The 26,091-nt window shown below is 40.9% G+C and overlaps 1 protein-coding gene across 1 annotated transcript; it reads left to right on the top strand.

Moving 5' to 3' along the window:
- Positions 1-25,736, top strand: LOC134573605 (class I histocompatibility antigen, F10 alpha chain-like). The gene is made up of 5 exons (XM_063433390.1): positions 1-109; positions 1,274-1,531; positions 3,526-3,804; positions 20,890-21,159; positions 25,585-25,736. The coding sequence occupies exons 1-5, from the start codon at positions 55-57 to the stop codon at positions 25,734-25,736; spliced, it is 1,014 nt and encodes a 337-aa protein (XP_063289460.1). The 5' UTR covers positions 1-54.
- Positions 25,737-26,091: the final 355 nt, after the last annotated feature.

The raw sequence follows: 26,091 nt of genomic DNA, 5'->3' as shown, positions 1-26,091 counted from the left end.
CATTTCAGGCTGAGAGTATGTAGCAGCTCAGAGTCATTAGAACTCAGTTACACTATGAAGGCTCCACTCCTCCTACTGCTCATTGCTGGGGTCTCTGGGGTGTATTGCAGTGAGTATAGACTGAATAATATATAGACTGAATGATATATAGACTGAATAATATATAGACTGTATAATATATAGACTGTGTAATATATAGACTGAATGATATATATATAGACGGTATAATATATAGACTGAATAATATATAGGCTGTATTATCTATAGACTGAATAAAATATAGGCTTTATAATATATAGACTGTGTAATATATAGACTGTGTAATGTATAGACTGAATGATATATATATAGACGGTATAATATATAGACTGAATAATATATAGGCTGTATTATCTATAGACTGAATAAAATATAGGCTGTATAATATATAGACTGTGTAATATATAGACTGACTAATATAATGACTGAATTATATATAGACTGTATAATAGACTGTGTAATGTATATACTTAATGATATATAGACTGTGTAATATATAGACTGTGTAATATATAGACTGAATGATATATATATAGACGGTATAATATATAGACTGAATAATATATAGACTGTATAATAGACTGTGTAATATATAGAGACTGTGTAATGTATGGACTGAATGATATATAGACTGAATGATATATAGACTGAATGATATATAGACTGAATAATATATTGACTGAATAATATATAGACTGTATAATAGATAGACTGTGTAATGTATATACTTAATGATATATAGACTGTGTAATATATAGACTGTGTAATATATAGACTGAATGATATATATATATATATAGACGGTATAATATATAGACTGAATAATATATAGGCTGTATTATCTATAGACTGAATAAAATATAGTCTGTGTGATTGATCTACAGACTGTTATTGATTTATAGACTGTAAGACTGATCTACAGACTGTATGATTGATCTACAGAGTGTGTGACTGATCTATAGACTGTGTGATTGGTTTATTGGCTGTATGGGTAAAGTGAAAGCCACACTTGCAAACAGTCTCCACGATATCTGTTTATGCCATTCTCTTTCTGAGTTGTGTCTGTCTGTTTGTCTGAGATCACGCTCACCCCGACACACACCAAACAACTTTTAAAATGGACAAAAAGAAGCACTTCAATTTTAGTGGCATGTGTGGGGGTGTGGCCAGGGCCGTCTCTGACTAGTCTGTCTGTCTCAGGTCACCCTTTCTCTGACATGTCTGTCTGTGTCAGGTCACTCTCTCCAGTATTATCACACAACAGTCTCAGCTCCAGGACATGGGGTGCCGGAGTTTTCTACAGCTGGATATCTGGATGGGATACAGATTGATTATTACAGCAGTGATACCGGCCGTGCTGTTCCTGTGACTCAGTGGATGAAGAAAGTGGGAGCTGAATACTGGGAGAGAAATACACAGATCTGCAAAAACTCAGAGGCTGCATTCAAACACAATGTAAAGACATTAATGCAACGCTTCAACCAGACAGGAGGTGAGACACACAGTTGTGGCGGGACCGCTGCCTAACTGTGAATTGCCCTTTTTCTATGTGTGCATGTGCCCTCCTAGAATGTGTGTTCCCCCTTTGTAATTTTCCACTTTCTTTAATTTTGACCTTATATCCTGCAAAATACCTTTTAACCACACAGGGGCGGTCTGGCGCACGGAACCCCGTGCACTGGACCACCCCGATACTCTCTTTAGAATGTTTAGTTAGAATGTTCACACCTCACTAACGAGGTGTGAAAACCGCAGACCGCAAAGGAACAAGCGGTGCGTGCTTCCCCTGGATGGCCACCGGTTCGTATCACCGGATGCCCACCAGGGGGAGCATTAGTCTCCTGAACCAACCTGCACGCACTGTCTTCGATGCCTGTGTCGGTGATTGTCCTATCTGCTCCTAACGGTTCTATAATCACTCTTTACACTTAAACATAGGACCTACAAGGCTAGGCTCGTAGCTGCCCAGGTGAACGCTCTCTCCGGCGGATACCTGAGTGGGTGTATCCACCGGAGAGAGGGACGCGAATCGCTGGAGCTGTGAGTCAGTCTCACAGCTGCAGGCCCGCTGGCCTCGTGAAAGTCCATGCTGACCAATGAGAGAAGGAGCGCCCATTCAAACTGGGTTTGCGCCAGTCTCCTGGTTGGTTGGCACGAGTGAGCGCTGATTGGTCGCTGCAGGGCGCCGGCGACCAATCAGAGCAGGAGCGCCTATTCAAAAGGAGTTTCAGGCCCTTTCATCTGATAGGGTGGCTAAGCCCTTCTCGCGCCTAGGTGCTGATTGGCGTTAATTGGTTTTGCGCCTTTCAGCGGATTGGTGCATTTGGGTGCCACACCCTTTCTTCTGATTGGGCCACAAAACCCCTCTCCTTCTTGAACACCAAATGGCATTGTCACATGTCGCTCCCTTTCGTCGGATTGGGCGGTGAAACTCCTTCCTCTCCCGAGTGCTGGTTGGCGCGATTCAGTTTGCGCCCATTCAGCCGATTTACTGTTGCTTGGTTTAGGCGCAAAGTTTGAATTCGCTGGACTAAACCAAGCAACTCCCTGGAACTAATTTCGGGGATGTACAGAGCCTCGAGCCCCAGACTTTGGATGCTGATATCTCGGGCTCTGTATCTCTGGTGATTTGCAGGGATCTCCGGTGGGACCCAGGGCTATTTATCAATATAGGTTTTAACCATGTACCCCCTTCCCGTCCCAGGGTGCCAAGCCCCAAAGTTCACCACCCTGTTTGTAATGTGTATTTATGTGTGTCCCTGTATCTTGTTAGTATCTCCCAGAGCGGAAGATGGTTATCTGTCAGCCAGCCCCCTCCTGCCTGGGATTGTGTTGTGTTTGATGGAGACACCCTGTGGGGGTCTGTGCATAAAATGCTGAGTACCCAAATAAATATTGTCAAAGGTTGTACCCTCGAACTGTGAGTTGTCCAGTTACTGGTGAAATGGGTCTGACCTATTATTACTAAAGAAGAGTAACCAGCCAGGTCACCCAGGTCCCACTACAACAGTGTATAAATATACACTGGCACACAGTACTGTGTGTTCCTCACAAGATATCCCTCACACTCAGTGTCTGTCACTCTCACTCTCAGTATCACTCACACTCAGTGTCTGCCACTCTCACTCCCACTATCACTCACATTTAGTGTCTGTCACTCACCCTCCCGGTATCACTCACACTCAGTGTCTGCCACACACACTCAGTGTCTGTCACTCACCCTCCCGGTATCACTCACACTCAGTGTCTGCCACTCACACTCAGTGTCTGTCACTTTCCCTCCCAGTATCACTCACACTCAGTGTCTGTCACTCTCTCTACCGGTATCACTCACACTCAGTGTCTCTCACTCCTGGTATCACTCACACTCAGTGTCTGTCACTCTCACTCATGGTAAAACTCATACTCAGTGTCTGTCACTCACACTCACGGTAAAACTCATACTCAGTGTCTGTCACTCACACTCAGTGTTTGTGCTGTTTGAAGGTTATCACTCTGTCCAGTGGATGTTCGGCTGTGAGCTGAGAGATGATGGCAGTATCAGGGGATATATGCAGGACGCATTTGACGGGAAAGATTTCATGGCTCTGGATACCGAGCGCTGGGTTTATTATCCAATTGCAGACCAGGCTCTGATCACCACACAGAAATGGAACAGCCTGGAGGAGAGACAGGGGGAGAGAGACAAGTACTACCTGGAGACCACCTGCATTGAATGGCTGAAGAAACACCTTGAGAATGGCAAGGATGAGCTAGACAGGAGAGGTGATTGTGGGGTGCGGGAGGAGCTAAATGTGAAAGGTGGGTGCATAGTATGGTGGTTCGGGAGAAGCTATCCAAGAAACATGGGTGCAGGGTATGAGGGTATGTGGGAAAGAAGATCTGGACCGGAGATGTGGGTGCAAGATATGCTGGAAGGCGTAACTGGACAGGAGTGGTGGGTGCGGGATATGATGAGGAGGAGCTGGACAGTAGAGGTAGGTGTGAGTATGGAAGAAGGCGCTTAGCATGTCGCCTATAGTTGGTCTCCGAATTTAGATAGATATAATGGCCACATTTTGGCTACCAGCAAAATTTAAACTAATTTATTTGCAAATTAATTCTGACTGACAAAACTGAGAAGGTTTACCACTAAAGTGAGAATTGTCATGAATTTCAACATGAAGGCCAATGAAAAAAGAGTTTGAAGCGTAGCTGACGTGACATCATGGAGTTACAGTCCGGCTCCTATACCCAGAGAGCTTGGAGACGTGCCTTGATGGCGCTCTTACAAGTCTTCTAATTATTAAAATAAAGGGTTTTGGGGAACAGGACTATACGCACTATAACAATTTCAGTAAGGTGAAGTTGTTATGGTGTCTACAGTGTTTCTTTAAAGTGGAACACTCAGTTCTATAGAATTTACACCATTGAATAAATTATTGAAAAATCACTTATAATGTAATGTTTTTTCACATGAGATGCTCTGTTTTCTTTTAAAGCTATATTACGAATGTAGTACATTTGTATTAAAATACAGTTCTGGAAAGGTTAGCATTGCAAATAGAGAGGAAAACATTCCATTAGATGTAGAAGTGTACAGTGTCTAATTTTCAGGAAATACCTGATGCGGTTTATGAAAGCAGTCCTTTTTTTCTCACTTCTTGCTGAGTTTGTCTTCTACCTGCCGTGTTTTAACATATGCTATTTTTTTTCAGCAACACAACCAATCATTTCTCTTTTTTCTGTCTAAACTGGGTGATCTTCTGAAAAAGATATTCACATGAAAACTGTCTGAATTTACGGTGACAAAACTGTTGAACACTTTAATAAACATCAAAATAATTGACAAAGTTTAACTGTCACTGTTCAGAACACTTTGAAATATATCCCGCATTGATTAATTTCCCCTCTTCTCTGTATGCTTTCTCTATGCTGTCAGGTACAAAGAGCAGAGCTTATAACAAGGACTGACAGGGAGCTACGCTGTAGGCACCCAACTACAGGATAAAGAAATGTGCATTTCTACCTTAACAGGGGTATACTAAAGTGAGATTTCCGAGAGTTAGAGTTACGAAGCTCAAAGCATAAATAACTGAGAAAACATTTCCATTTTGTCTTTTTTGACCTTTAAATTAAAAATTCGGAGGTCAAAACGATAATTGGGGTTGCTGTATCTCTAGTGCAGAGAGAATTTGCAGGAAAATCGATTCTCTTTTTGTTGACACAATTCATTTAGTTCGGAGTCAGAATTGCTTTTTTTTTTTTTTTTTTATAATTTATAATCTTTATTCGGAGATATCAACTCCTTTTTTCCCTTTTTTTTCTTTTTTTTACAAGGTAAACATTATTCAAAAGAATAGTAAAAACATCACATAGAAAACAGTGAGCCAAACATAACAATTGAGTTCCTTTTACATATATGTAGATGAAATAACAGTGTTTGTTCTGAACACATCTGCAAATTTATCTAAAATTCCCACTGTAGACAACCCCACAGACAAAAACATACAAAAAAACAAAACAAAAACAAAACACCAATTGGTCATATAAGGTCACACTTAATAGAAATAGTCTCAATCATGGACCCAAAGTATTTCAGAAGATTATCTATAGATCACCAACAAGCATCTAGCGCACAAGCCAGGAGTTATAGCGCTCTTGATATTTTCTATTTAACCCAGCTTCCATTTTTAATTGATATTTAATTTGTTCTTTAACTATCGACCAGGATGGTACTAACGCCATTTTCCAATACCTTGCGATAGATAATTTGGCCGCTAGAAGTATATGTAGAATAAGCGGAAGTGAATTGTAACTAACCTGGCGGATATCTAATTGTAGAAGACACAATTGTGGTACAGGGGATAATTCAATTGTGGTGATATGTTTTATCTTAGCCAGGATCATTTTCCAAAACTTCTGTATATAACCACAATCCCACCATATATGTAAATAATTACCACAGACCAAATTACATCTCCAACATATGGAATCGCTTGAGGTATTAAACTTCTTAATTTTGCTAGGTACCATATACCATCTGTTTACAATTTTAAATTGGCATTCTACCAGATTAAGACAATGAATATATTTATAGACCAAGTTTAAAGCTTCTCTCCATTGTTTACAAGTAATCTGAATATCCAGGTATTTTTGCCAGGAATTTATTATAGCTTCCAAAGGTTTATCCAGATCTTTTTGCATTAAGCTTAATCCCATAGATAATAATTTTTTAGGAGAATCTCTGTTAAGAATATTTCCTAAATCTTTCAATCGATCAGAATTTTCTGTGATAACATATTGATTGCAAAAACCTTTTAACCTAAGGTAACTAAAGATCTCCTTATTATCTATTTTATATAATTGTTTTAAAGTCTGAAAATCCATCCGCCCATTACTATCCATTAAATCTTGAAATTTATATATCCCCTTCTCAATCCAGCTTTTTGGATTGAAGTTGAGCATATAGTGTGATATATTCCCTAAGGGAAGGAGGGGAATTAGCTTATTATAAAGACCTAGGGAATTTTTAGTTTTTTCCCACTCTCTTAGAATATTATTCAAAATAATACTAAATGATATGGGGTTTGGATTATGATCGATCCTTGATTTTAAAGGCCAAAAGAGCAGAGACAAATCCAACAAAGATCCCTCAGTGGGAGTAAGATCTTGTTCTAGTTTGTACCAGATCTCATTCTTACTATCATTTAATTGAGTGATGGCCGCGTGTGTAAAAGTCGCGGCTTTTTGATAGTCCCTTAGAATAGGGACCCCAGACCCCCCATTTTCACTTTTAAAGATAAGCGGCTTAGGCATATTCTTGGTGGCTTATGTAACCAAATAAATTTATTAAAAAGAGATTGAGCTAAACTTAACCAACTGTCTGGGCACGGTAAAGCCACCATTCTGAAAAGATAAACCCATTTTGGGATGATGTAGGACTTGATTACATTAATGCGGCCCCACCATGAGATCTCTACATTTTTAAATTTTTTCAATTTCTTTGCAGTAGACTTAAGAAGAGGTAAAAAGTTTAATTCCATAATTCTATTAACGTCATTTGAGATTTCAATTCCCAAATAATTAAAGGATAAATCTGCCCAATTAAATTCAAATCTTTGTCTAAGACTAGCCCTCAAATCCTGAGGAATATTCACTGCTAAAGCAGTAGACTTATTAACATTAAGTTTATAACCTGAGTGTAATGAGTATTCATCTAAACAATTAAAAAGAGCTATTGAAGAGTTTAAAGGATCTGCTAAAGTTAATACGACGTCGTCAGCGTACATTGTTAATTTAATACAATCGTTTTTAAGACTAAGGCCTTTTATTGCTTAATTTTTCCTTATTGATAATGCTAAAGATTCTATTGTCATTAGATAGAGAAGTGGTGAAAGCGGACAGCCCTGTCTTGTCCCGTTTTTCAACGGAAAAAAATCTGAGCTGAATCCAGCCCCCATGACTTTTGCAAAGGGAGTTGAATATAAGGCCATTATTGCATTCCTTATGTTCCCTAAAAGACCAAAGGCTTGTAGGACCGCGTAGAGGAAATCCCACCTGGCCCTGTCAAACGCTTTCTCTGCGTCTAGAGACAGGATCAGGAGGGGACATTTCCTCGACTGAGCCCAATCCACTACATCTATCAAACGTCTAACATTGTATACCGAAGAACGTTTAGAAATAAAACCCACTTGATCCCTATGGATTATATCCATCATAATCGTATTTAATCTACTTGCCATTATTGATGAATAAAGTTTTAGATCTTCATTCAGCAACGAGATAGGTCTATAGTTAGTTATTAACTCTGATGATTTTTGATGTTTAAGAATAGGAATTATATTAGCCTTTAGCATCTCCGGCGGGATCTTGCCCTTTACCATAAACTCATTAAAAATATCCGTTAAAGTATTTACTAAATTTTCCTTCATAGATCTATAGAATTTATTACTAAAGCCATCCGGGCCTGGGGTCTTAGAAGTTTTTAATTTATCTATGGCTTGGTTAACCTCTTCTAAATTAATAGGTTCATTCAGTTTTTGCAATTGGAAAATCGATATTTTAGGCAATTTTAGATTCTCTAAATATTCTGTAAGATTAACTGGGGATTGTCTATCCGGGAGATTATATAATTTGGTATAAAATGATTGGAAAGCTTGGCCTATTTTTGATGGATCTAAGAGAACCTTATCCTCTTGGATAATCTTGGTTACCCTCATCTTGATAGAATCCTTCTTCAGCCTATTCGAGAGTAATTTGTCCGCTCTATTACCCTTATAGTACCATGATCTTCGTAGTTTTTCTAATGAAAAATTTGCTTTCTGAATCAGTAAATCATTGATATTATCCTTAATAGTCGACAGTTTTTTAATAATATCCATGGAGGGGTTGTTCTTATTTATATATTCTAGTTTATCTAATTCTATATAGAGGTGCGCAAGATTATTAGAATTCTTTTTTTTTCTAGAGACCCCAACTTAATGAGGTGTCCTCGAATTGTACATTTATAAGCGCAGCAAATAATAGATAAAGGTAGATCATCTTTAGTATTTTCTTCAAAAAATAAATCAGTAGTTGACTTAATTTGGCTTAGATAGTCCGGAATATTTAAAAGACGATCGTTCAATCTCCAATTAGATCTATTATCCTTCAAACCATCATCTAAAATCATTATTAACGCATTGTGATCTGACCAGGAAATGTTTTTAATAAAGACTTTTTTCAGCATTTTTGAGATGCTTGGGTCTGAGACTATCAAGTCAATTCTAGAGTATACCTGATGTGCATGTGAGAAACACGTAAAATCATGTTCCATAGGATGAAGAATGCGCCAGAGATCCAAAAGGCCCCTATTCTTTAACAAATTACTAAAGGATTTTGCTGAAATTTTTAGCTGTTTATTATAATGATCCCTAATTAAACTTCTCCTATCTAATTCTGGATTAGGAATACAGTTAAAGTCCCCCAGATAGATTACCATACCCTGACTAATTCTATCAACTTTATCCAGCAATTTCCGGATTAACCTTATTGGGGCTTGATTTGGTGCATAAAGGTTAACAATCGTGTATACCTTATTGTTCATTTCACAGATTAATATATGATACCTGCCTTCTAGGTCCTGTATTTGGTGAATAAATTTGAAATCTACTCTAGAAGAAATAAGGGTGGCAACTCCTCTTTTTTTTTTTATCATATAAGGAGGAGGAGAAAATAAACGGGTAATCTTTAAAGTTTAATCGTGATTTGCCTCTCAGTTCCCAATGTGTTTCTTGCAGCCCACAAATGGAAATAGACTCATCTTTCAGAAATTTTAAGAGGATATTACGCTTTTGTGGTGAATTTAGACCCCTGAGATTTAATGTTAATACTTTTATCATTGAAATACCAGTTTAAAATTTAGACAATCTCCCGTGGAACCATCATGATGAGAAAGACCAAATATGACCAAAACATAACTAAACAACAAACATGTACAAAATACATTAAATCCCCAATGACTCCCTGCCCTTCCTTCCATAGGAGCCATCCTTTACCCAATATTGACCGTTACCTACCAAGGTGCAGATCAATTAAACTCAACCGCATAGCGGTTGGAGGGAGCAGAAAGAAGAATATACATAATTTTCAACCCGAAAGCTTCATTTATGAACTATCTGGAATCTATCAGCAAACAACATATTGGGAGTATCCCATATTAATCGAAGAGGCAAAAAAAAAAAAGAAAAGAATGTGCAATCTTGTCCTTAATTTAAACCGTTATAATAAAATTAACGACAATCTTCCCTTAATCATTTATCAAATGTGTCTTCTTGACGAACTCAGTAACCTTGCTTAACAGTGCCTGTCCCACATTAATTAAATTGAACTTGTTGCTATATGTAATAAGTGTATATTAATCACAATGTGCACAGTAACGTGAAATAACCGTTATTATCTAGTAAAATTTTACCAATACTATATTATCAAATGTAATCATTATATTAATTGGAAATATGCTATATAAAATTCCTTTGTCTCAATCTCGTTATTATATTCATCCAAAGTGTAATTGAGCTTAAACCCACTTTAATATATTATCTAACCATACTTCAAAAAGGGTCATTGTCCTAGCCTTACGTTTAACCCGTGATAATTCGTGTTCACCCGAAGTGTAATTATCTAGAAACCACTTTAAAGTTTATCTAAACATACTTCAAAAAAGGAACCTTATCCTAACTCTAATTAGAAAAAAAAAAAAAACTTAGATACACCCTCCATCAGTTGAATGCTTAATCTGATAATCAAATCAAATTGTTTAGTAATAACCATTGATGGAGCTTATCCACCTCCTTAAAGACTTCCAAATTATCTTTATGATAGAACTTTAGCCCTATAGGGAATAACCACGTATAGCCTATGTTGTTTTCTCTAAGCTTTTCTGTGCAAGTTAAGAATTTCTTCCTTGCACTTCTTGTGGCCAAGGATAAATCATTAAAACATTTTAGATCTTCAAATTTTGAGTCCTTTAGGGGTTTCATCCTTAGGGCTAGATTAAATTTAGTCTTCAAGGAAAGAGAATGAAAACTTGCTATAACTTCTCTTGGGATATGTGCTGGTAAACTTCTTGGTTTTGGCAGTCTATGTACATTCTCAAAAATAATTGGAATATTCTGCAGCTGGATGTCTAAAAAGTTTAGAAATTCGATCAAATAGGTAGTCAGCATTTGATTCGAAATGTTCTCCGGGATTCCTCTGATCCTGATATTTTTCCTCCGAGACCTGTCTTCCCAGTCCACCAATTTTGTTTCCAAAAGATTTATTTTCTGCTCCATGGAGTTTATCTTATCTTCCATCATATTATTTTTAAGCACCGAGCATTCCAACTTCTCTTCAATGGAGGTGATCTTTATATTCAATTTCTTTATTTCTTCTTTGAAAGTTATAGTGATAAGGTGCATCTCACCTTTTATCTTTTCCATTTGGGAATCGAAGCAGTTATTCAGAGTGTCTCTATCAATATTAAGAAGATCAGTTGGAGGAGAAATGCAGTTTAAATTTAGACCGCTTATATCCACAAGACTTGAGTTCGCCATGTCTTCTTCACAAGGCTTAACGGAGCCCACTTGGCTTAATCTCCTTTCTTTCTCTTGTGAGAGAAAGTAATTTGACAAGCGTTTATCAGATTTTAGTTCAGCTTTAGATTCAGATCTGAATTCAGCTTTTTTTTATCTCTGTCCTTCCTAGTATTTGTTTTACTCTCACCTTTTTTTGCCGCCATCTTTTTTTTTCCCCTTTGGCGCGTATAAGAAAAAAATAAATAATAATAATTATAAAATAGACAAAGTACCCTCAATTTTGCGTTCAATTTTAGATGGAACGTTTTGAGAAGGACAGATGTGTATATATATGGGTTGTAAACCCTCTCACTCAAATGGTAGAAGTTTTAGGTATAGGTTTTAGGTATAATAATTTGTACGTCCCTCAAAAAAAAAAAACAAAAAAGAAAAAAAAAACCCAATACTTCACTTAAGCGTTCTCTGAGTGATATTAGTTTCTTTAACAAGCTTTGAGGAGCTTCTCAGGCTTCCATAACCTTAAATCGTCAATCGTTTTCCAGTGTCCACATTCACAATTCACAGTAAAAGGTAAAACAAGCAGAGTTCGTAGAGGAGTGAACAGAAAAAAAATAAATAAAATGTCAGTAGGGAGGGAATTTTAGAGCGTTTAGACACAGGTTTAAAGGTTAACGCTAGGTACTAACTCGCTCCCGAGTTATTAGTGCGTTCTTCGTATTGGATTGATATTCGTTCTAAATTCATTTGCTGGTGTCTTATCGTGCAGCACCTCAAACATTTAGTATACAGCGTACTATGTCCTTGCTGTACCTTTTCCAGCTTCCAAGGCGGGAACTAGGAGCTGGGAGAGGGGGGCCCTCGCTCAAACTTCGTTCCGTGTTACTGCGTCTCCCTTCATCTTATTCCGTCTCATTCCACATCACCTCCCGCCGTGTTGCGCCGTGTCGCACCGTGTTACTCCGTCTCCCCCCTTCTCACTCCTCAAAAACTCCCGCCAGTCACCAGCAGCTACGATAGAACACAGCATCAGACAGCTTCCATTGCCACTTCCTCTTCCTCTGCTCCCCTCGTCCGCGCGACGTCACCACGTGCACGTCACGTCATCGCTCCCTCCCCCCTTCGAATACCGCAAAACCAGGCTTTATTAAATAGTGTGAACAGTGTCTGGAGTTTGCAGCCCGAATGGTCCTGTATTCTACTGGATAGTTTTGCCCCACTCAGTATGGGGCTATTTGGCCTTTAGTAAATAGACCCATAACTGTTTAGAGAGAGGAATCTGTGCTGTTGACTCTCAGGATCTTTTGTTGTTGTAGCCATCAGTTGGCTAATAGTATGCTTAGGGATTAGGATTGTCCAGCCACACACATAGATACTAAGTTACACAATCATGGTTTCTCCTTACCACTTGCCAGATAATGCCTATAATAAAGATGAAAAATGTTTAGGCTTCTGACATTTTTATTTTTGTATGAGGCTACATTTTACCTTAAAGGGATATCTGTGTAAGAATAAACTATGTTGTATCTGTCTCTTTAACAATTACAGTTCTGTAGTTTCACAGACTCGCTGATTAGTAATGATTGATGGCTGTCTGGAGGCGAAATTCAGATACTGAGCATGCCAACATGGGTCCGCCTCAGCGTAAACTTCAGAAATGCCCAAAATTGATATATGATCATGGAGGTCCAATAAAAAGACAGGCACATTGCTGTCTCTTCCCCCATCCACTGCTTGCACATATAGCACTGACTCACAGCGTCAATGGGCCGGTTACTGGATTTACATTTACAGCAGTAGACAGAGTGTAACGGATCGCCTGGCACCCCGACCGGGTACCTCCGTTAATGGATGCTCCTAGCGCTTCCTGAGGACTCCAAGCACTCTGGCAGACAACACAATCACCGAATCTGAGAAGCATATGAATGCTCTCAAGCCTCTGAATGCTGTAGACAGTTGAATAGGAACCATACGAATAGGTTTTCAATCCTAGCAGTCAAACTGGAACAGCATACAATAAATCCTCCCCCAATAATGAGACGACACTTCACTTTGAGGGTTAAGCAGGAACACTGGACTGGCTCATCCAGCCTGGCTTTTATTACACTTGTACACTTACAGGCCACACCCAGGGGGAGGCATAAAATAACCAATCACATACATGGTTCAGCCCACACATCCCCTCCCCTCAGATAACAGTAAACCCAATTATACAGTACACATTTTTAACCAAGTTCTGGATGTACACCTTTAAATCCAGCATCGCTGGATAGCCCTTATTCAGGGGGACAACATATCCAAAAATCAGTTCATTCGGATAAACGGTTCGGGAGATATAGGGTTCCAAAGATTTGACCGACCGCATGGGTAAAGTATCCGAAAACAGTTCCATGCATTTTGGCCCTGCGGTCGGTCACAGACAAGGGAATGAAAACAGGCGAATTGCCTGTGTTATAGAGCCTGGAGAGGGTTTGAATGAATTCCCTTGTTTGTGGGGTTCTTTCTACCGAACGGCGGGCCATTCGGTAGTTTCTATACGAATTTCTGGAAGTATGGAGGTCTCAGCGGTGTTTGCCTAGTCGAGTGTCCGATTTTAGTTCCAGACACTCGACGGCAAAACACCGCTGTTCGGGAGTTTAAGATGGCCGCCGCCACGTGCAGGGCCGGCCTTAGGCATTTAGACGCCCTGTGCGAAAAATCTTCACAGCGCCCCCCCACCCCCGTCATCCATGTATGCTGTAATGTTTGTGTTGTCTGTGTATGTGATAGTAGGTGTGATGACTGTGTGTGATATGTATGCTATGTGTGATATTTGTAATGGGTGTATTAACAGTGTGTGATATGCGTGTATTGGTTGTATGTGACACACACAGAGTCAGACGGCCATACACACACACACAGGCAGACAGTCATACACACACACACACAGACACACAAAGGCAGACAGTCTCACACACACACACACAGGCAGACAGTCAGTCATACACACAGACACAGACAGTAATACACACAGACACACACAGAGGCAGTCAGTCATACAGACAGTAATACACACAGACACACACAGAGGCAGACAGTAATACACACAGACACACACACAGTCATACACACAGACACACACAGAGGCAGACAGTCATACACACACGCAGACAGTCATACACACAGACACACACAGGCAGACATAGGCTTGCGCAGCCTATTGCATTAGGGTGTGCAGCCTAAAGCACAAACACACGCCGCGTGTATATGTATGTGTGTATATATATATATATATATTTATTTATACACACACACACACACACTGCTGTGTGTGTGTGTGTGTGTGTGTGTGTAAGGGCGCTATGTGTGTGGGTGCTGTATGTGGGTGTGGGTGCTGTGTGTGTGCTGTATGTGTGCTGTGTGTGTGTGGGTGCTATATGTGTGTGTAGGTGCTGTGTGTGTGTGCTGTATGTGTGTAGGTGCTGTATGTGTGTGTGTGCGCTGTGTGAGGGTGCTGTATGTGTGTAGGTGCTGTGTGTGTGGGTGCTGTATGTGTGTGTTTGCGCTGTGTGAGGGTGCTGTATGTGTGTGGGTGCTGTATGTGTGTGGGTGCTGTATGTGTGTGTGGGTGCTGTATGTGTGTGTGGGTGCTGTATGTGTGTGTGCTGTATGTGTGTAGGTCGTGTGTGTGTGTGTGTGTGTGTGCTGTGTATGTGTGTGCTGTATGTGTGTAGGTGCTGTATGTATGTGTGAAGGTGCTGTATGTGTGTGTGTGCTGTGTGAGGGTGCTGTATGTGTGTAGGTGCTGTGTGTGTGGGTGTGTGTGCTGTATGTGTGTGGGTGATTGTGGGGGGTGGAGGTGGGGGTACATGACTCAATATCCCCCCTCCCTTCTTACCTTATGTAGGGAGGGGGGATTCTTGTTCCTGCTGCCTTCCCTGGTGGTCCAGTGGAGGTGAGGTGAGGTGCCGTTTATTTAATATCCCCCCTCCCTTGTTACCTTATGTAGGGAGGGGGGACCATGCTACCGCCATCCCTGGTGGTCCAGTGGAGAGTGAACTCTACCCTGCGGGGCTAGAGTTCACTCTCGCGAGATTTGAGCGTTGCTGCGGCAATGCTCAAATCTCGCGAGAGGAACCCGGCGGAGCTGCTGGCAAGAGCTCCGCCGGTCCTCTCCTGCCTCCCTCCCTGCCTGTGGGTCGGTGGGGAGGAAGGCTGAGAGCAGAGCCGGCGCTCGGATAGCGCCGGCTCTGCATGAGCCGACAGCGGAGATCCTGAGATCTCCCCTGCCGGTCTGAATACATAGGCGTGCTGCGGGGATTAGGGTGTGCCCAGGCACACCCCGTGCGCACGCCTATGCAGGCAGACAGTCATACACACAGACACACACAGGCAGACAGTCATACACAGACACACAGAGGCAGACAGTCATACACACACACACAGACACACAGAGGCAGACAGTCATACACACACACACACAGACAGTAATACACACACAGAGGCAGACAGTCATACACACACACACAGACACACAGAGGCAGACAGTCATACACACACACACACACAGACAGTAATACACACACAGAGGCAGACAGTCATACACACACACACACACACACACACACACAGACAGTAATACACACAGGCAGAGAGTCACACTCACCTGACAATCACAGTTACCTGTGGAGGCAGTGCAGCTCCTGGTGACTGGTGGGGAAGCAGGGACTCCTTCCTGCTTCCCCTGCAGCAGTTTTCCGGCGCTTTTAGCTCCGCCCCCGCCGCACGGTAAGCTCCGCCCCCGCTGCAAATTTTAAAAAAATTTATTTTTTTTTTTAAACCCGGCCGGTGTGCGAGCTGTGCGGCTGCACAGGGCGCCATGGAGCAGGGGGCGCCGTGCGGCCGCACAGCTCGCACACCCCTAAGGCCGGCCCTGGCCACGTGTTTGTTTCCCGAATGGCGGCCACCCAGAGGACAAAGAATATATTACACTGATTGCCAATTACCCGTTTGCAACATTGTTGCAAACGGTAATTGGAGGCACACTTATTCCTGGGTGGTCTGGTGGTTCGGTAGTTTCACTCAATATACTGAATGGAGTGATTCTACCGAACAATCAGATGAATGCTGCATACATTTAACCCAGGTTAACTGAACACATAAATGCATACATGATATTAAAGGACCAAAGGCAGTATTACTGTAATATGCTCCACAGTCTTAAAGGTACAGTATCCCAAAAGTCCCAATAGGTCTACGGATGGCCCTTAAAGGCCCAGTAGCAGTAATATAAACTATTACATGCCCAAATATAGTTTTTACAGTGCAATATGTCCCGGGGCCATAGTCGCAGGGCAGGAGGCTAGCAACCAGGCTTCTCCAGTTCACAGTGGCGAAGTTGGTTTCGCCACACAGAGCAACACATAGAGCTAGCAAAGCAAAGGTTATACATTGCTGCACCAGTGTCCACTCCATCAATTGCCACATCTTTAATAGGTGTATGTATGCCTTTAAATTTATTGACATTGCTCACGTACAACCCTTGAGAAGAGAAGGCATTCAAGCCAAATTGACACCGTCGCTCTAAGAGGACTAATGAGAATTCTCTTTTGACTGATTGGTTTTTATTACCAAAATAATTGATATTTCTACTTCACTCCTATTTGATTCAACACTTTTTTATTCTAATTTTTTTTCTAGATCTCTTTCCCTTTTCTCATCCTATAACGGTTCCCTCTTGTCTTTCTTCTTTCCTTCTTATTCTTCAAACTATAGGCACTCCTCCTCTTCATCCTCCTTTTAGTTATTTCACTTGCACGTCTTGTTTGTTTTTCACTGTATTAGACTCGTCTCCCTCATTGATTTACTTTTTTCATTTTGTCTGTGCTGTTTTGTCACTTCTTTACAATCTTTGTATTCTAATAGTTTTGCCACAGTGTTAATTTGTAACTTATATTCATTTCCCTTGCACACATACATAGCTCACATTAACGCACACAATACTATTTTATTTTTTGTGGTCACATTATTCTTTAAGTAATCTATTACTTGCAAGTGCGCCAATTTTTCAATACAGTTTTTTTTTTGTACAATCTTGTTTTGTTTTTTAGAATTGTAGTACAAAAGGTAGTAAAATTTGCATTTACATCTTCTGCATTCAGTTAGATCACACGTTTAGGTCACATTCGCAAGTATTATGTACAATTACAGTTTCGGCAGGTAGACTAGGTTGTTGCGCCCCTGTCTAGGTGTTTGTGTTCTCAAACATACATTAAAACTGCTCATTCGGCATATTTATTTATTTATTTATTTATTATTGCAATTTATATAGCGCCAACAGATTCCGTAGCGCTTTACAATATTATGAGAGGGGATTTAACTATAAATAGGACAATTACAAATAAACTTACAGGAACAATAGGTTGAAGAGGACCCTGCTCGATCGAGCTTACATTCTATAGGAGGTGGGGTGTAAAACACATTAGGACAGGAATTTGCAGTCAAATAAGGTGGACTGCCCTTTAGGAGAGGGCAAGAGACAGGTATGTGAGGTATTGGTTAGTCTTGGAGGCCATAAGCTTTCCTAAAGAGATGGGTTTTAAGGCACTTCTTAAAAGATGCAAGACTAGGGGAGAGTCTGATGGCGGTAGGCAGGCTATTCCATAGGAAGGGAGCCGCCCGCGAGAAGTCCTGCAAGCGCGAGTTGGCCGTACGAGTGCAGACAACGGACAGGAGGTGGTCACGGGCAGAGCGGAGAGACCGAGAAGGGACATACCTATGGATCTGTGAGGAGATATAAGAGGGGCTAGAGTTGTTCAGTGCTTTATAGGTGTGAGTTAGTACCTTGAATTGACTCCTATAGCATACAGGAAGCCAATGTAAGGACTGGCAGAGGGGTGAGGTGTGAGAGAAACGACTAGAGAGGAAAATCAGTCTAGCAGCAGCGTTCATTACGGACTGTAGGGGTGCAGTACGGCTTTTGGGAAGACCAATCAGGAGAGGGTTACAGTAATCCATGTGGGAAATTACTAGAGCATGGACAAGCTCCTTGGTAGTATCTGGTGCAAGAAAGGGGTGGATGCGGGCTATGTTTTTAAGATGGAATCTACAGGATTTGGCAACATGCTGGATGTGAGGCTCAAAGGTGAGACCAGAGTCAAGTATGACGCCAAGACAGCGCGCTTGCACGGATGGACTGATGTTGGTACCACATACTTGAAGGGAGAGCGAAAGAGGAGGATCAGTATTAGGAGGAGGAAAGACAAGGAGCTCAGTTTTTGAGAGATTGAGTTTCAGAAAGCGGGAGAAAGGATTCCAGAGATGGAAGAAAGGCAAGCAGTGGCACGTTGCAGGACGGCAGGGGAGAGGTCCGGGGAGGAGAGATATAGCTGGGTGTCATCAGCGTACAGGTGGTAGTGGAATCCAAAAGAGGTAATAAGTTTGCCAAGAGAGGCAGTATAAAGAGAAAATAGAAGGGGACCAAGGACGGAGCCTTGGGGGACTCCAACCGAGACAGGGCGAGGGGAGGAGGTATCATTAGAAAAGGAGACACTGAATGAGCGTTGGGAGAGATAAGAGGAAAACCACGAGAGGACAGAGTCACAGATACCAAACGATTGAAGAGTTTGAAGAAGGAGAGCATGATCAACGGTGTCAAAGGCCGCTGAGAGGTCAAGAAGAATTAGTATGGAGTAGTGGCCTTTGGATTTAGCTGCGATTAGGTCGTTAGTGACTTTGATAAGGGCAGTCTCTGTAGAGTGGAGAGGGCGGAAGCCAGATTGAAGGGGGTCAAGGAGAGAGTTGGAATTGAGGAAATGAGACACACGGGTAAAGACAAGTCTTTCCAGAAGCTTTGAGGAAAAAGGGAGCAGGGATATGGGACGGTAGTTAGAGAGGGTGGATGGGTTGAGGGATATAATGTGATCTCCCATTTAGGATGCATTTAACATTCGTGAGCATATTTCCATATTATTTCTACATACAGGGGAGATGTCTAGTAGTGTGCGTTCCCAATGATATACACCAACCACTGGCTTGGCATACTATGTGGGCTCACGTTGAGATTGCATTTAACATTTGTGAGTGCAGTGCAATATGACCATTTCGGCGGACAGGGGAGGTTGTGACTCCCAAGTCTAGGTGGCTGTGTTCCCACGTGGCTCTAGCAACCTTATCCTGCGGGGGTCTCCCCACCATGGGAGGCCGTGGTATCCTAGTTTATGTGTGTCATATGTGGGGATCGCTATGTCAGTTGTTCGTTTCAAAGGCAGTCTGAGCATCGGTCTGGGCAGCTGCCCAGTAAATGGTCAGGAAATAAGGGTGGTGGTAAGAAGGAGCGGGTGGGGATGGAGAGAGGAGTAAAAAAAAAGGAGGTGGAGAGAATAGAAGTGGAAAGAAGGGGTGGGGGAATCCGTGCCAGTGTTGCCGAGTGCTGTGAGCATCCCTAAGCCACCTCTCCTCCAGTTTTATAGGACAGCAGTGGAAAGCAACTAGGTGGTTAGCCAGTAAGGTGGAAGGCAGGTTTCTTTTTGTTATGCTATATTATATAACACATTTTTAAAAATAGATTTTCTCACCCTCCTTAACCTGGGGGTTTGAGGGTTCTGCATAGTAGCTGTTCCTAGAACTGCACTCTTTTGGACAGTGGTCTCAGATGTTACATTGTCAGTATCCACACTTCTGTAAGGTGAATAACTAACTTCAATCTATCACTTATAGAAAAAAAGAGTATACCCTTTACCTCTAAAAATGATTCTAATTCAGAAAAACACAAATAAAATGTCAATGGAATTACTCATGTAATAAATGCAACAGACTAAATAATAAAGTCCAATAATGGTCTGTGCAAGTCCCTTTGTTCCGGGTGTTTTCTTTGATGGTGTCACTCCATGATCAAATAGATATAAAAATGCAAAGAAAAAAGGTAAATTAGTGGTTTACTATTTCACTCCAAAAAGCAATCCTTGTGTTTTTAAAAAATAGACTGACTTTATTAGAATCTTAGCTAAAAGCTAAGTGTCAATATATAAAAAGTTCCACAGTAGATTAAAATGGAATTAAAACAAACTCCAGATATCTTTAAATGAATAATAATAAGGCTTTGTTATGATATGCCAACAAATTAATTCAGAAAGTACTGGGTGCAGACCTTATGCTGTTCTCGGCGTCCCGAATTCAGCAGTTCAGATGTTAGTTTGGTGGTTACGGTAAAGGTGAATGCTCCCCAGGCACTGGCTTTCTGTGATGTGAGTTGTGTCCCTCCAAACGCGTTTCTCCGTTCCGACGGCTTTATCAATGGATGCGGACTTTCAGGTAATTGCCGCTTTTATAGCGGACTCTGATTTTTTATACTCAGAGTCCGCTATAAAAGTTTTTGGAACTTTTTATATATTGACACTAGCTTTTAGCTAAGATTCTAATAAAGTCAGTCTATTTTTTAAAAACACAAGGATTCCTTTTTGGAGTGAAATAGTAAACCACTAATTAACCCTTCTTTTCTTTGCATTTTTATATCTATTTGATCATGGAGTGACACCATCAAAGAAAACACCCGGAACAAAGGGACTTGCACAGACCATTATTGGACTTTATTATTTAGTCTGTTGCATTTATTACATGAGTAATTCCACTGACTTTTTATTTGTCTTTTTCTGAATTAGAATCATTTTTAGAGGTAAAGGGTATACTCTTTTTTTCTATTAGTATATAATTAACTTAATAGGTTGTTACGTTCCCTATTATATATACCCTCCTCTTTAAGAAAATCAATCAGCGCTCCACTTTTTGAATATTATCAATCTATCAATTATTTATATCTTTTCTTCTCTAATCTCAGTTCCCCCAGAGGTGAAGGTTTCAGATCAGAAAGCAGACGGAACCACAAAGCTTCTCTGCCAGGTGTACGGGTTTTACCCCCGGGACGTGGATGTGAATTGGAAGAAAGATGGCATTGAGGTTCCCTCGGATGAAGCCAAACAGGTTCTTCCCAATACTGATGGCACTTACCAGATCACAGTCACCGTGGAAGTACTGCCAGAGGGCACAGGTGATTATACCTGCCACATCGACCACATCAGCTTGGACAAAACACTTATTGTTGAGTGGGGTAAGTGTCCACTATAACTGGGAAATAATAATGTGTCAGTAAGAGTGGAATTTTTGAGTCAGTATAGTCATTTAACATTGTGTTAAATAATAAACACAAAATGTTAATTACACAAAAATGGTGAGATTTTAATGTTTAAAGGGATGCCCCAAGCACTATGACTACTTCAGTTCTTTAATTGAAGGCAGAAAGCCAATCACACCAGAGTTGGGCAAATGGGTAAAGGAGAAGTAAAAAATAGATGAAAATTACCTTTATTGAAATTAAAACACAAAAATACAAAGAATCCACACTGCAAGTAATGTAGGTGAAGTGTTAGGTTAGTACATATAGTAAAGCTCTATCTGTGTCTATTCACCTACTATTAGGATCTTTTTCTCCCTCCCACAGAGGTTTTAGGGAGAGCAAAAAACAGGGTGCATGAGAATACTGAGAACGGACAACAGCTCAATTAGCCTGCCCTTCAGTGGGTCCCCGCTCAGATCTCAAGCTAGCAGAGGCGGCTCTCTAATTAGGTGGTTTAGGCGGCCGCCTAAGGCCTCGCGCTAGAAGGGGCCTCGCGGCCGCCTAAACCGTGTAATTAGAGAGCCGCTTCAGGGCTTTCTTTCCCAGTAAAAAAAAAAAAAATTCAATACTTTAATGCCGGTCGGCGGCCACATCAAGATTGCCGCGGCGCCGGCACTATTAAAAGATGAAACCCTCTCAAATGGGTTTCCCCGTGCAGGAGTGAGTCCCCTCCCCTCCTCCTGCACACTTCCTGGTAATCGGCCAATCCGCGATGCCGATGACGTCACGGCGCGACGACGTCATGACGTAACCCCTCCCTGCATTCCCCCGCCTGCGGTACCAAGAAGAAGAGAGAAGAGTAGCTGCTACTGAAGAAAAGAGAGCAGAGGAGAAGAGAGAAAACGGAGAAAACGGAAGGACTCAGGAGAGCAGAGGAGAAGAGAGAAAAAGGTAAGGAGAGCAAAGGAAAATACATTAAAGAGAAGGGAAGGAGTGCAAAGGAAAATAAATTAAAGGGGAGGGGAAGGAGAGCAAAATAAAATAAATTAAAGGGGAGAGGAAGGAGAGACAAAGAAAATAAATTACAGGGGAGGGGAAGGAGAGCAAAGTAAAATCAATTAAAGGAGAGCAAAATAAAATAAATTAAAGGGGAGGGGAAGGAGAGCAAAATAAAATTAAAGGGGAGGGGAGGGGAAGGAGAGACAAAGAAAATAAATTACAGGGGAGGGGAAGGAGAGCAAAGTAAAATCAATTAAAGGAGAGCAAAATAAAATAAATTAAAGGGGAGGGGAAGGAGAGACAAAGGAAATAAATTAAAGGGGAGGGGAAGGAGAGCAAAGTAAAATCAATTAAAGGAGAGCAAAATAAAATAAATTAAAGGGGAGGGGAAGGAGAGCAAAATAAAATAAATTAAAGGGGAGGGGAGGGGAAGGAGAGACAAAGGAAATAAATTAAAGGGGAATGGAAGGAGAGCAAAATAAAATAAATTAAAGGGGAGGGGAGGGGAGGGGAAGGGAAGGAGAGCAAAATAAATTAAAGGGGAGGGGAAGGAGAGCAAAATAAATTAAAGGGGAGGGGAAGGAGAGACAAACGAAAATAAATTACAGGGGAGGGGAAGGAGAGCTAAGTAAAATCAATTAAAGGAGAGCAAAATAAAATAAATTAAAGGGGAGGGGAAGGGAAGGAGAGACAAAGGAAATAAATTAAAGGGGAAGGGAAGGAGAGCAAAAGAAAATAAATGAAAGGGGAGGGGAAGGAGAGCAAAAGAAAACAAATTAAAGGGGAAGGGAAGGAGAGCAAAAGAAAATAAATGAAAGGGGAGGGGAAGGAGAGCAAATTAAAATAAATTAAAGGGGAAGGGAAGGAGAGCAAAAGAAAATAAAGAAAAGGGAAGGAGAGCAGAGCAGAAGAGAGAAAAAAAGCAGGAGAGCTGTACCCCCCATCTTTCCACAGAATAATGGTGGTATATCATGACAATATTACTTAACAATATTAAATATTATTAATAATATAATAATTATATTATTTACTATAATTATATATTATCCTAATTATTATATTAATTATTATCATTAAAGGAAAAATCCAGTGCCAGGAAAACAATCGGTTTTCCTGGCACTGGAGTTACCCTCTCCCTCCCACCCCCCAATACCCGGTTACTGAAGGGGTGAAAACCCCTTCAGTCACTTACCTGAGGCAGTGACGATGTCCCTCGTCGCTGTCTCCTCCTCCGCGCCGCTCCTCCTACTGTCTCCGTCGGCCGGTGGGCGAGACTAATCCCGCCCACCGGCCGAGGAGACCTAATGCGCATGCGCGGCATTAGCGCTCCCCATAGGAAAGCATTGAAAAAGATTTTCAATGCTTTCCTATGAGGAAATGAGCGACGCTGGAGGTCCTCACACAGCGTGAGGATGTCCAGCGACGCTCTAGCACAGATAATCTGTGCTATGAAGGAGGAAGTGACCTCTAGTGGCTGTCTAGTAGACAGCCACTAGAGGTGGAGCTAACCCTGCAAGGTAATTATTGCAGTTTATAAAAACTGCAATAATTACGCTTGCAGGGTTAAGAGTAGTGGGAGTTGGCACCCAGACCACTCCAATGAGCAGAAGTGGTCTGGGTGCCTGGAGTGTCCCTATATTAATTGTTAATATGTTAATATTAACAATAATATTATGATAATATGTAATATGTTATAATCACAGTATAGTATTATAGTATAGTATTGACTCCTTGACTGACATCAAAATTGAAGATCTCAGCCAATCCGATGCTTTACTATGGGAAAGCATTGTGATTGACTGAGATCATCAGTTTAGATTATGTTAGCCAATTGGGCGGATCCGGCGCTGGCGGACTTGTGCAGCTCTAGAAATTAGGTACGTTTTTTTACTACATTGGGGGGGGTGGGGGCTAAATAGTTAAACACGATAGGGTCAGGAATACACATTTGTGCTCCTGATACTGTAGTGTTCTTTTAATACACTGTTGAACTTTATTTCAACTTTATTTCAGTTTTAGGAGACATCAACAAGAATAACTAAGTAGTCAGCCACAAACCTTTTTTGTGTATACCAATGTTTGTGTATAGGTATTTTGTAGAATAATTTAATAACAAAAATAAGTTTGTGAATAGTAAGATTATGAGGTTTATTAATGTTTGCCTTAAAATATATAATTTATACAGTTAATTTTAACCCCTTAAGGACCAAACTTCTGGAATAAAATGGAATAATGACGTGTCACACACGTCATGTGTCCTTAAGGGGTTAATATCGGCTGCTTATTTTTTCTTTTTAGCGCGCGTGGCGCGCGGGGGGGGGGGCCTCATATTTGATTTTCGCCTAAGGCCTCAAAAAGTCTAGAGCCGCCTCTGCAAGCTAGTTATAGCTCATCTTGTGCCATTACAAAAAGAACCTGGTCCATTTGCATATCAGACTGTTTCCATCCTCCCACAGGGGTTTTAAAGCCCTACTATCACACTGAGTCTCTCGATATGAGGTTGTTATCACACAGAGGGATGTGAGATAGAACTTGCCCCAGGTTACAGAAAAGCTGTCACTTTGTATCACACAGTGTATTGAAGGGGGGGGGGGGAGGGGGGATTCTTTATCTCTGTTGATTCTTTGTATTTTCTGTTTCAGTTTTAATAAAGGTAATTTTCATCTATTGTTAGCTGTTCAATCTTTCCTTTGCCCACTAGGTTTTTGGTTCAGGGTTTCAGGTTTGGTACCAGGTTATCTGCTGTTGTAGGATTAAGATGAGTAACCTTCATGGTCACATTTTTGTGACTTTGTTCTCTACCCACTATAATTTTTACCCCATTAGGTGAGAAGCCATTCAGACTTGAGTGAATAACTTAGATAGTCCCCTGTCCTGCTCCTTATGGTCAGTTGTTGGATATAGTTCTCTGTCTTGCTCCTTATGGTCAGTTGATTGGTATAGTCCCCTGTCCTGCTCCTTATGGTCAGTTGATGGGTGTAGTCCCCTGTCCTGCTCCTTATGGTCAGTTGATGGGTATAGTCCCCTGTCCTGCTCCTAATGGTCAGTTGATGGATATAGTCTTCTATTCTGCTCCTTATGGTTAGTTGTGCACTAACCTTTGTCTTTACAGGTAATGAATTATTGCCTAGGGGTTATCTCAAATGTTTTGATTTAGTGACCTTGCTATAATATCATTTACTATATATAAAAAAAAAAAAATAGATGTTCTTAGACCTGATTTTCAAAGCTTCCCCTTTTCAATATATAATATCTCCCTGACTCCCTCTAAAGTCTACCTGATTAGCAATTTATCAAATGTTTCAATTTGGTGACCTTGTTGCAATATTTACTTTACTAATTTTCTCCTTTTAACACCTCTTAGATCTGGTGTTCGAAGATTCTACCTCTAATATGTCCATTTTTTCCTCTATCATTCAGAGCCGAAGTCAAACCCAATCCCCTCGATAGTGATTGGTGTCATTATCGTTCTTGGAGTGATTGCTGCCGGATTTGTTATATGGAAAAAGCGTTCAGCTTATTGTATCGGTAACGGACCAAACAGATCATCGTGTCAGAATATGTTGCTATAAAGCCGGAGCAGGGTATCCCTGCATGTTCACAGGTGGAGCAATCACTGGCTCATAGACCAGATATTGGGAGATTCACAAAACTGCGGAGTCCAAAACAGGAACATTAATCTGGTGTGAAAATAAAAGGAGATTTATTAAATAAAACGTACATATTAAAAATAATAGTAATGTACACAAAGAGGGGGCACTAGGAGAAGAACGATAATGTTTCATGTGCCGATAAGATAATTACTTCTCCACTAATTTTAACAACAGATTATAACAGCAAATTACTAAAAAAAACAAAAAAAAAACACATCTACAGCTTACCTACTAAGTGAATGAAACAATCAACAAATAATCTCCCTGCTAAGGA

The sequence above is a fragment of the Pelobates fuscus genome, chromosome 9 (assembly GCF_036172605.1).
Source record: "Pelobates fuscus isolate aPelFus1 chromosome 9, aPelFus1.pri, whole genome shotgun sequence".
NCBI classification, from domain to species: Eukaryota; Metazoa; Chordata; class Amphibia; order Anura; family Pelobatidae; genus Pelobates; species Pelobates fuscus.
Note: the sequence above shows the minus strand (reverse complement) of the source record. Positions and strands in the feature narration are given on the sequence as shown.

Excerpts from the sequence above, each read along its gene's own strand:
- LOC134573605 (XM_063433390.1), top strand. The coding sequence starts at position 55 with ATGAAGGCTCCACTCCTCCTACTGCTCATTGCTGGGGTCTCTGGGGTG. Across the intron at positions 110-1,273 it reads GGTCTCTGGGGTGTATTGCA|GTCACTCTCTCCAGTATTAT; the intron begins GTGAGTATAGAC and ends TGTCTGTGTCAG. Across the intron at positions 3,805-20,889 it reads GGATGAGCTAGACAGGAGAG|TTCCCCCAGAGGTGAAGGTT; the intron begins GTGATTGTGGGG and ends CTCTAATCTCAG.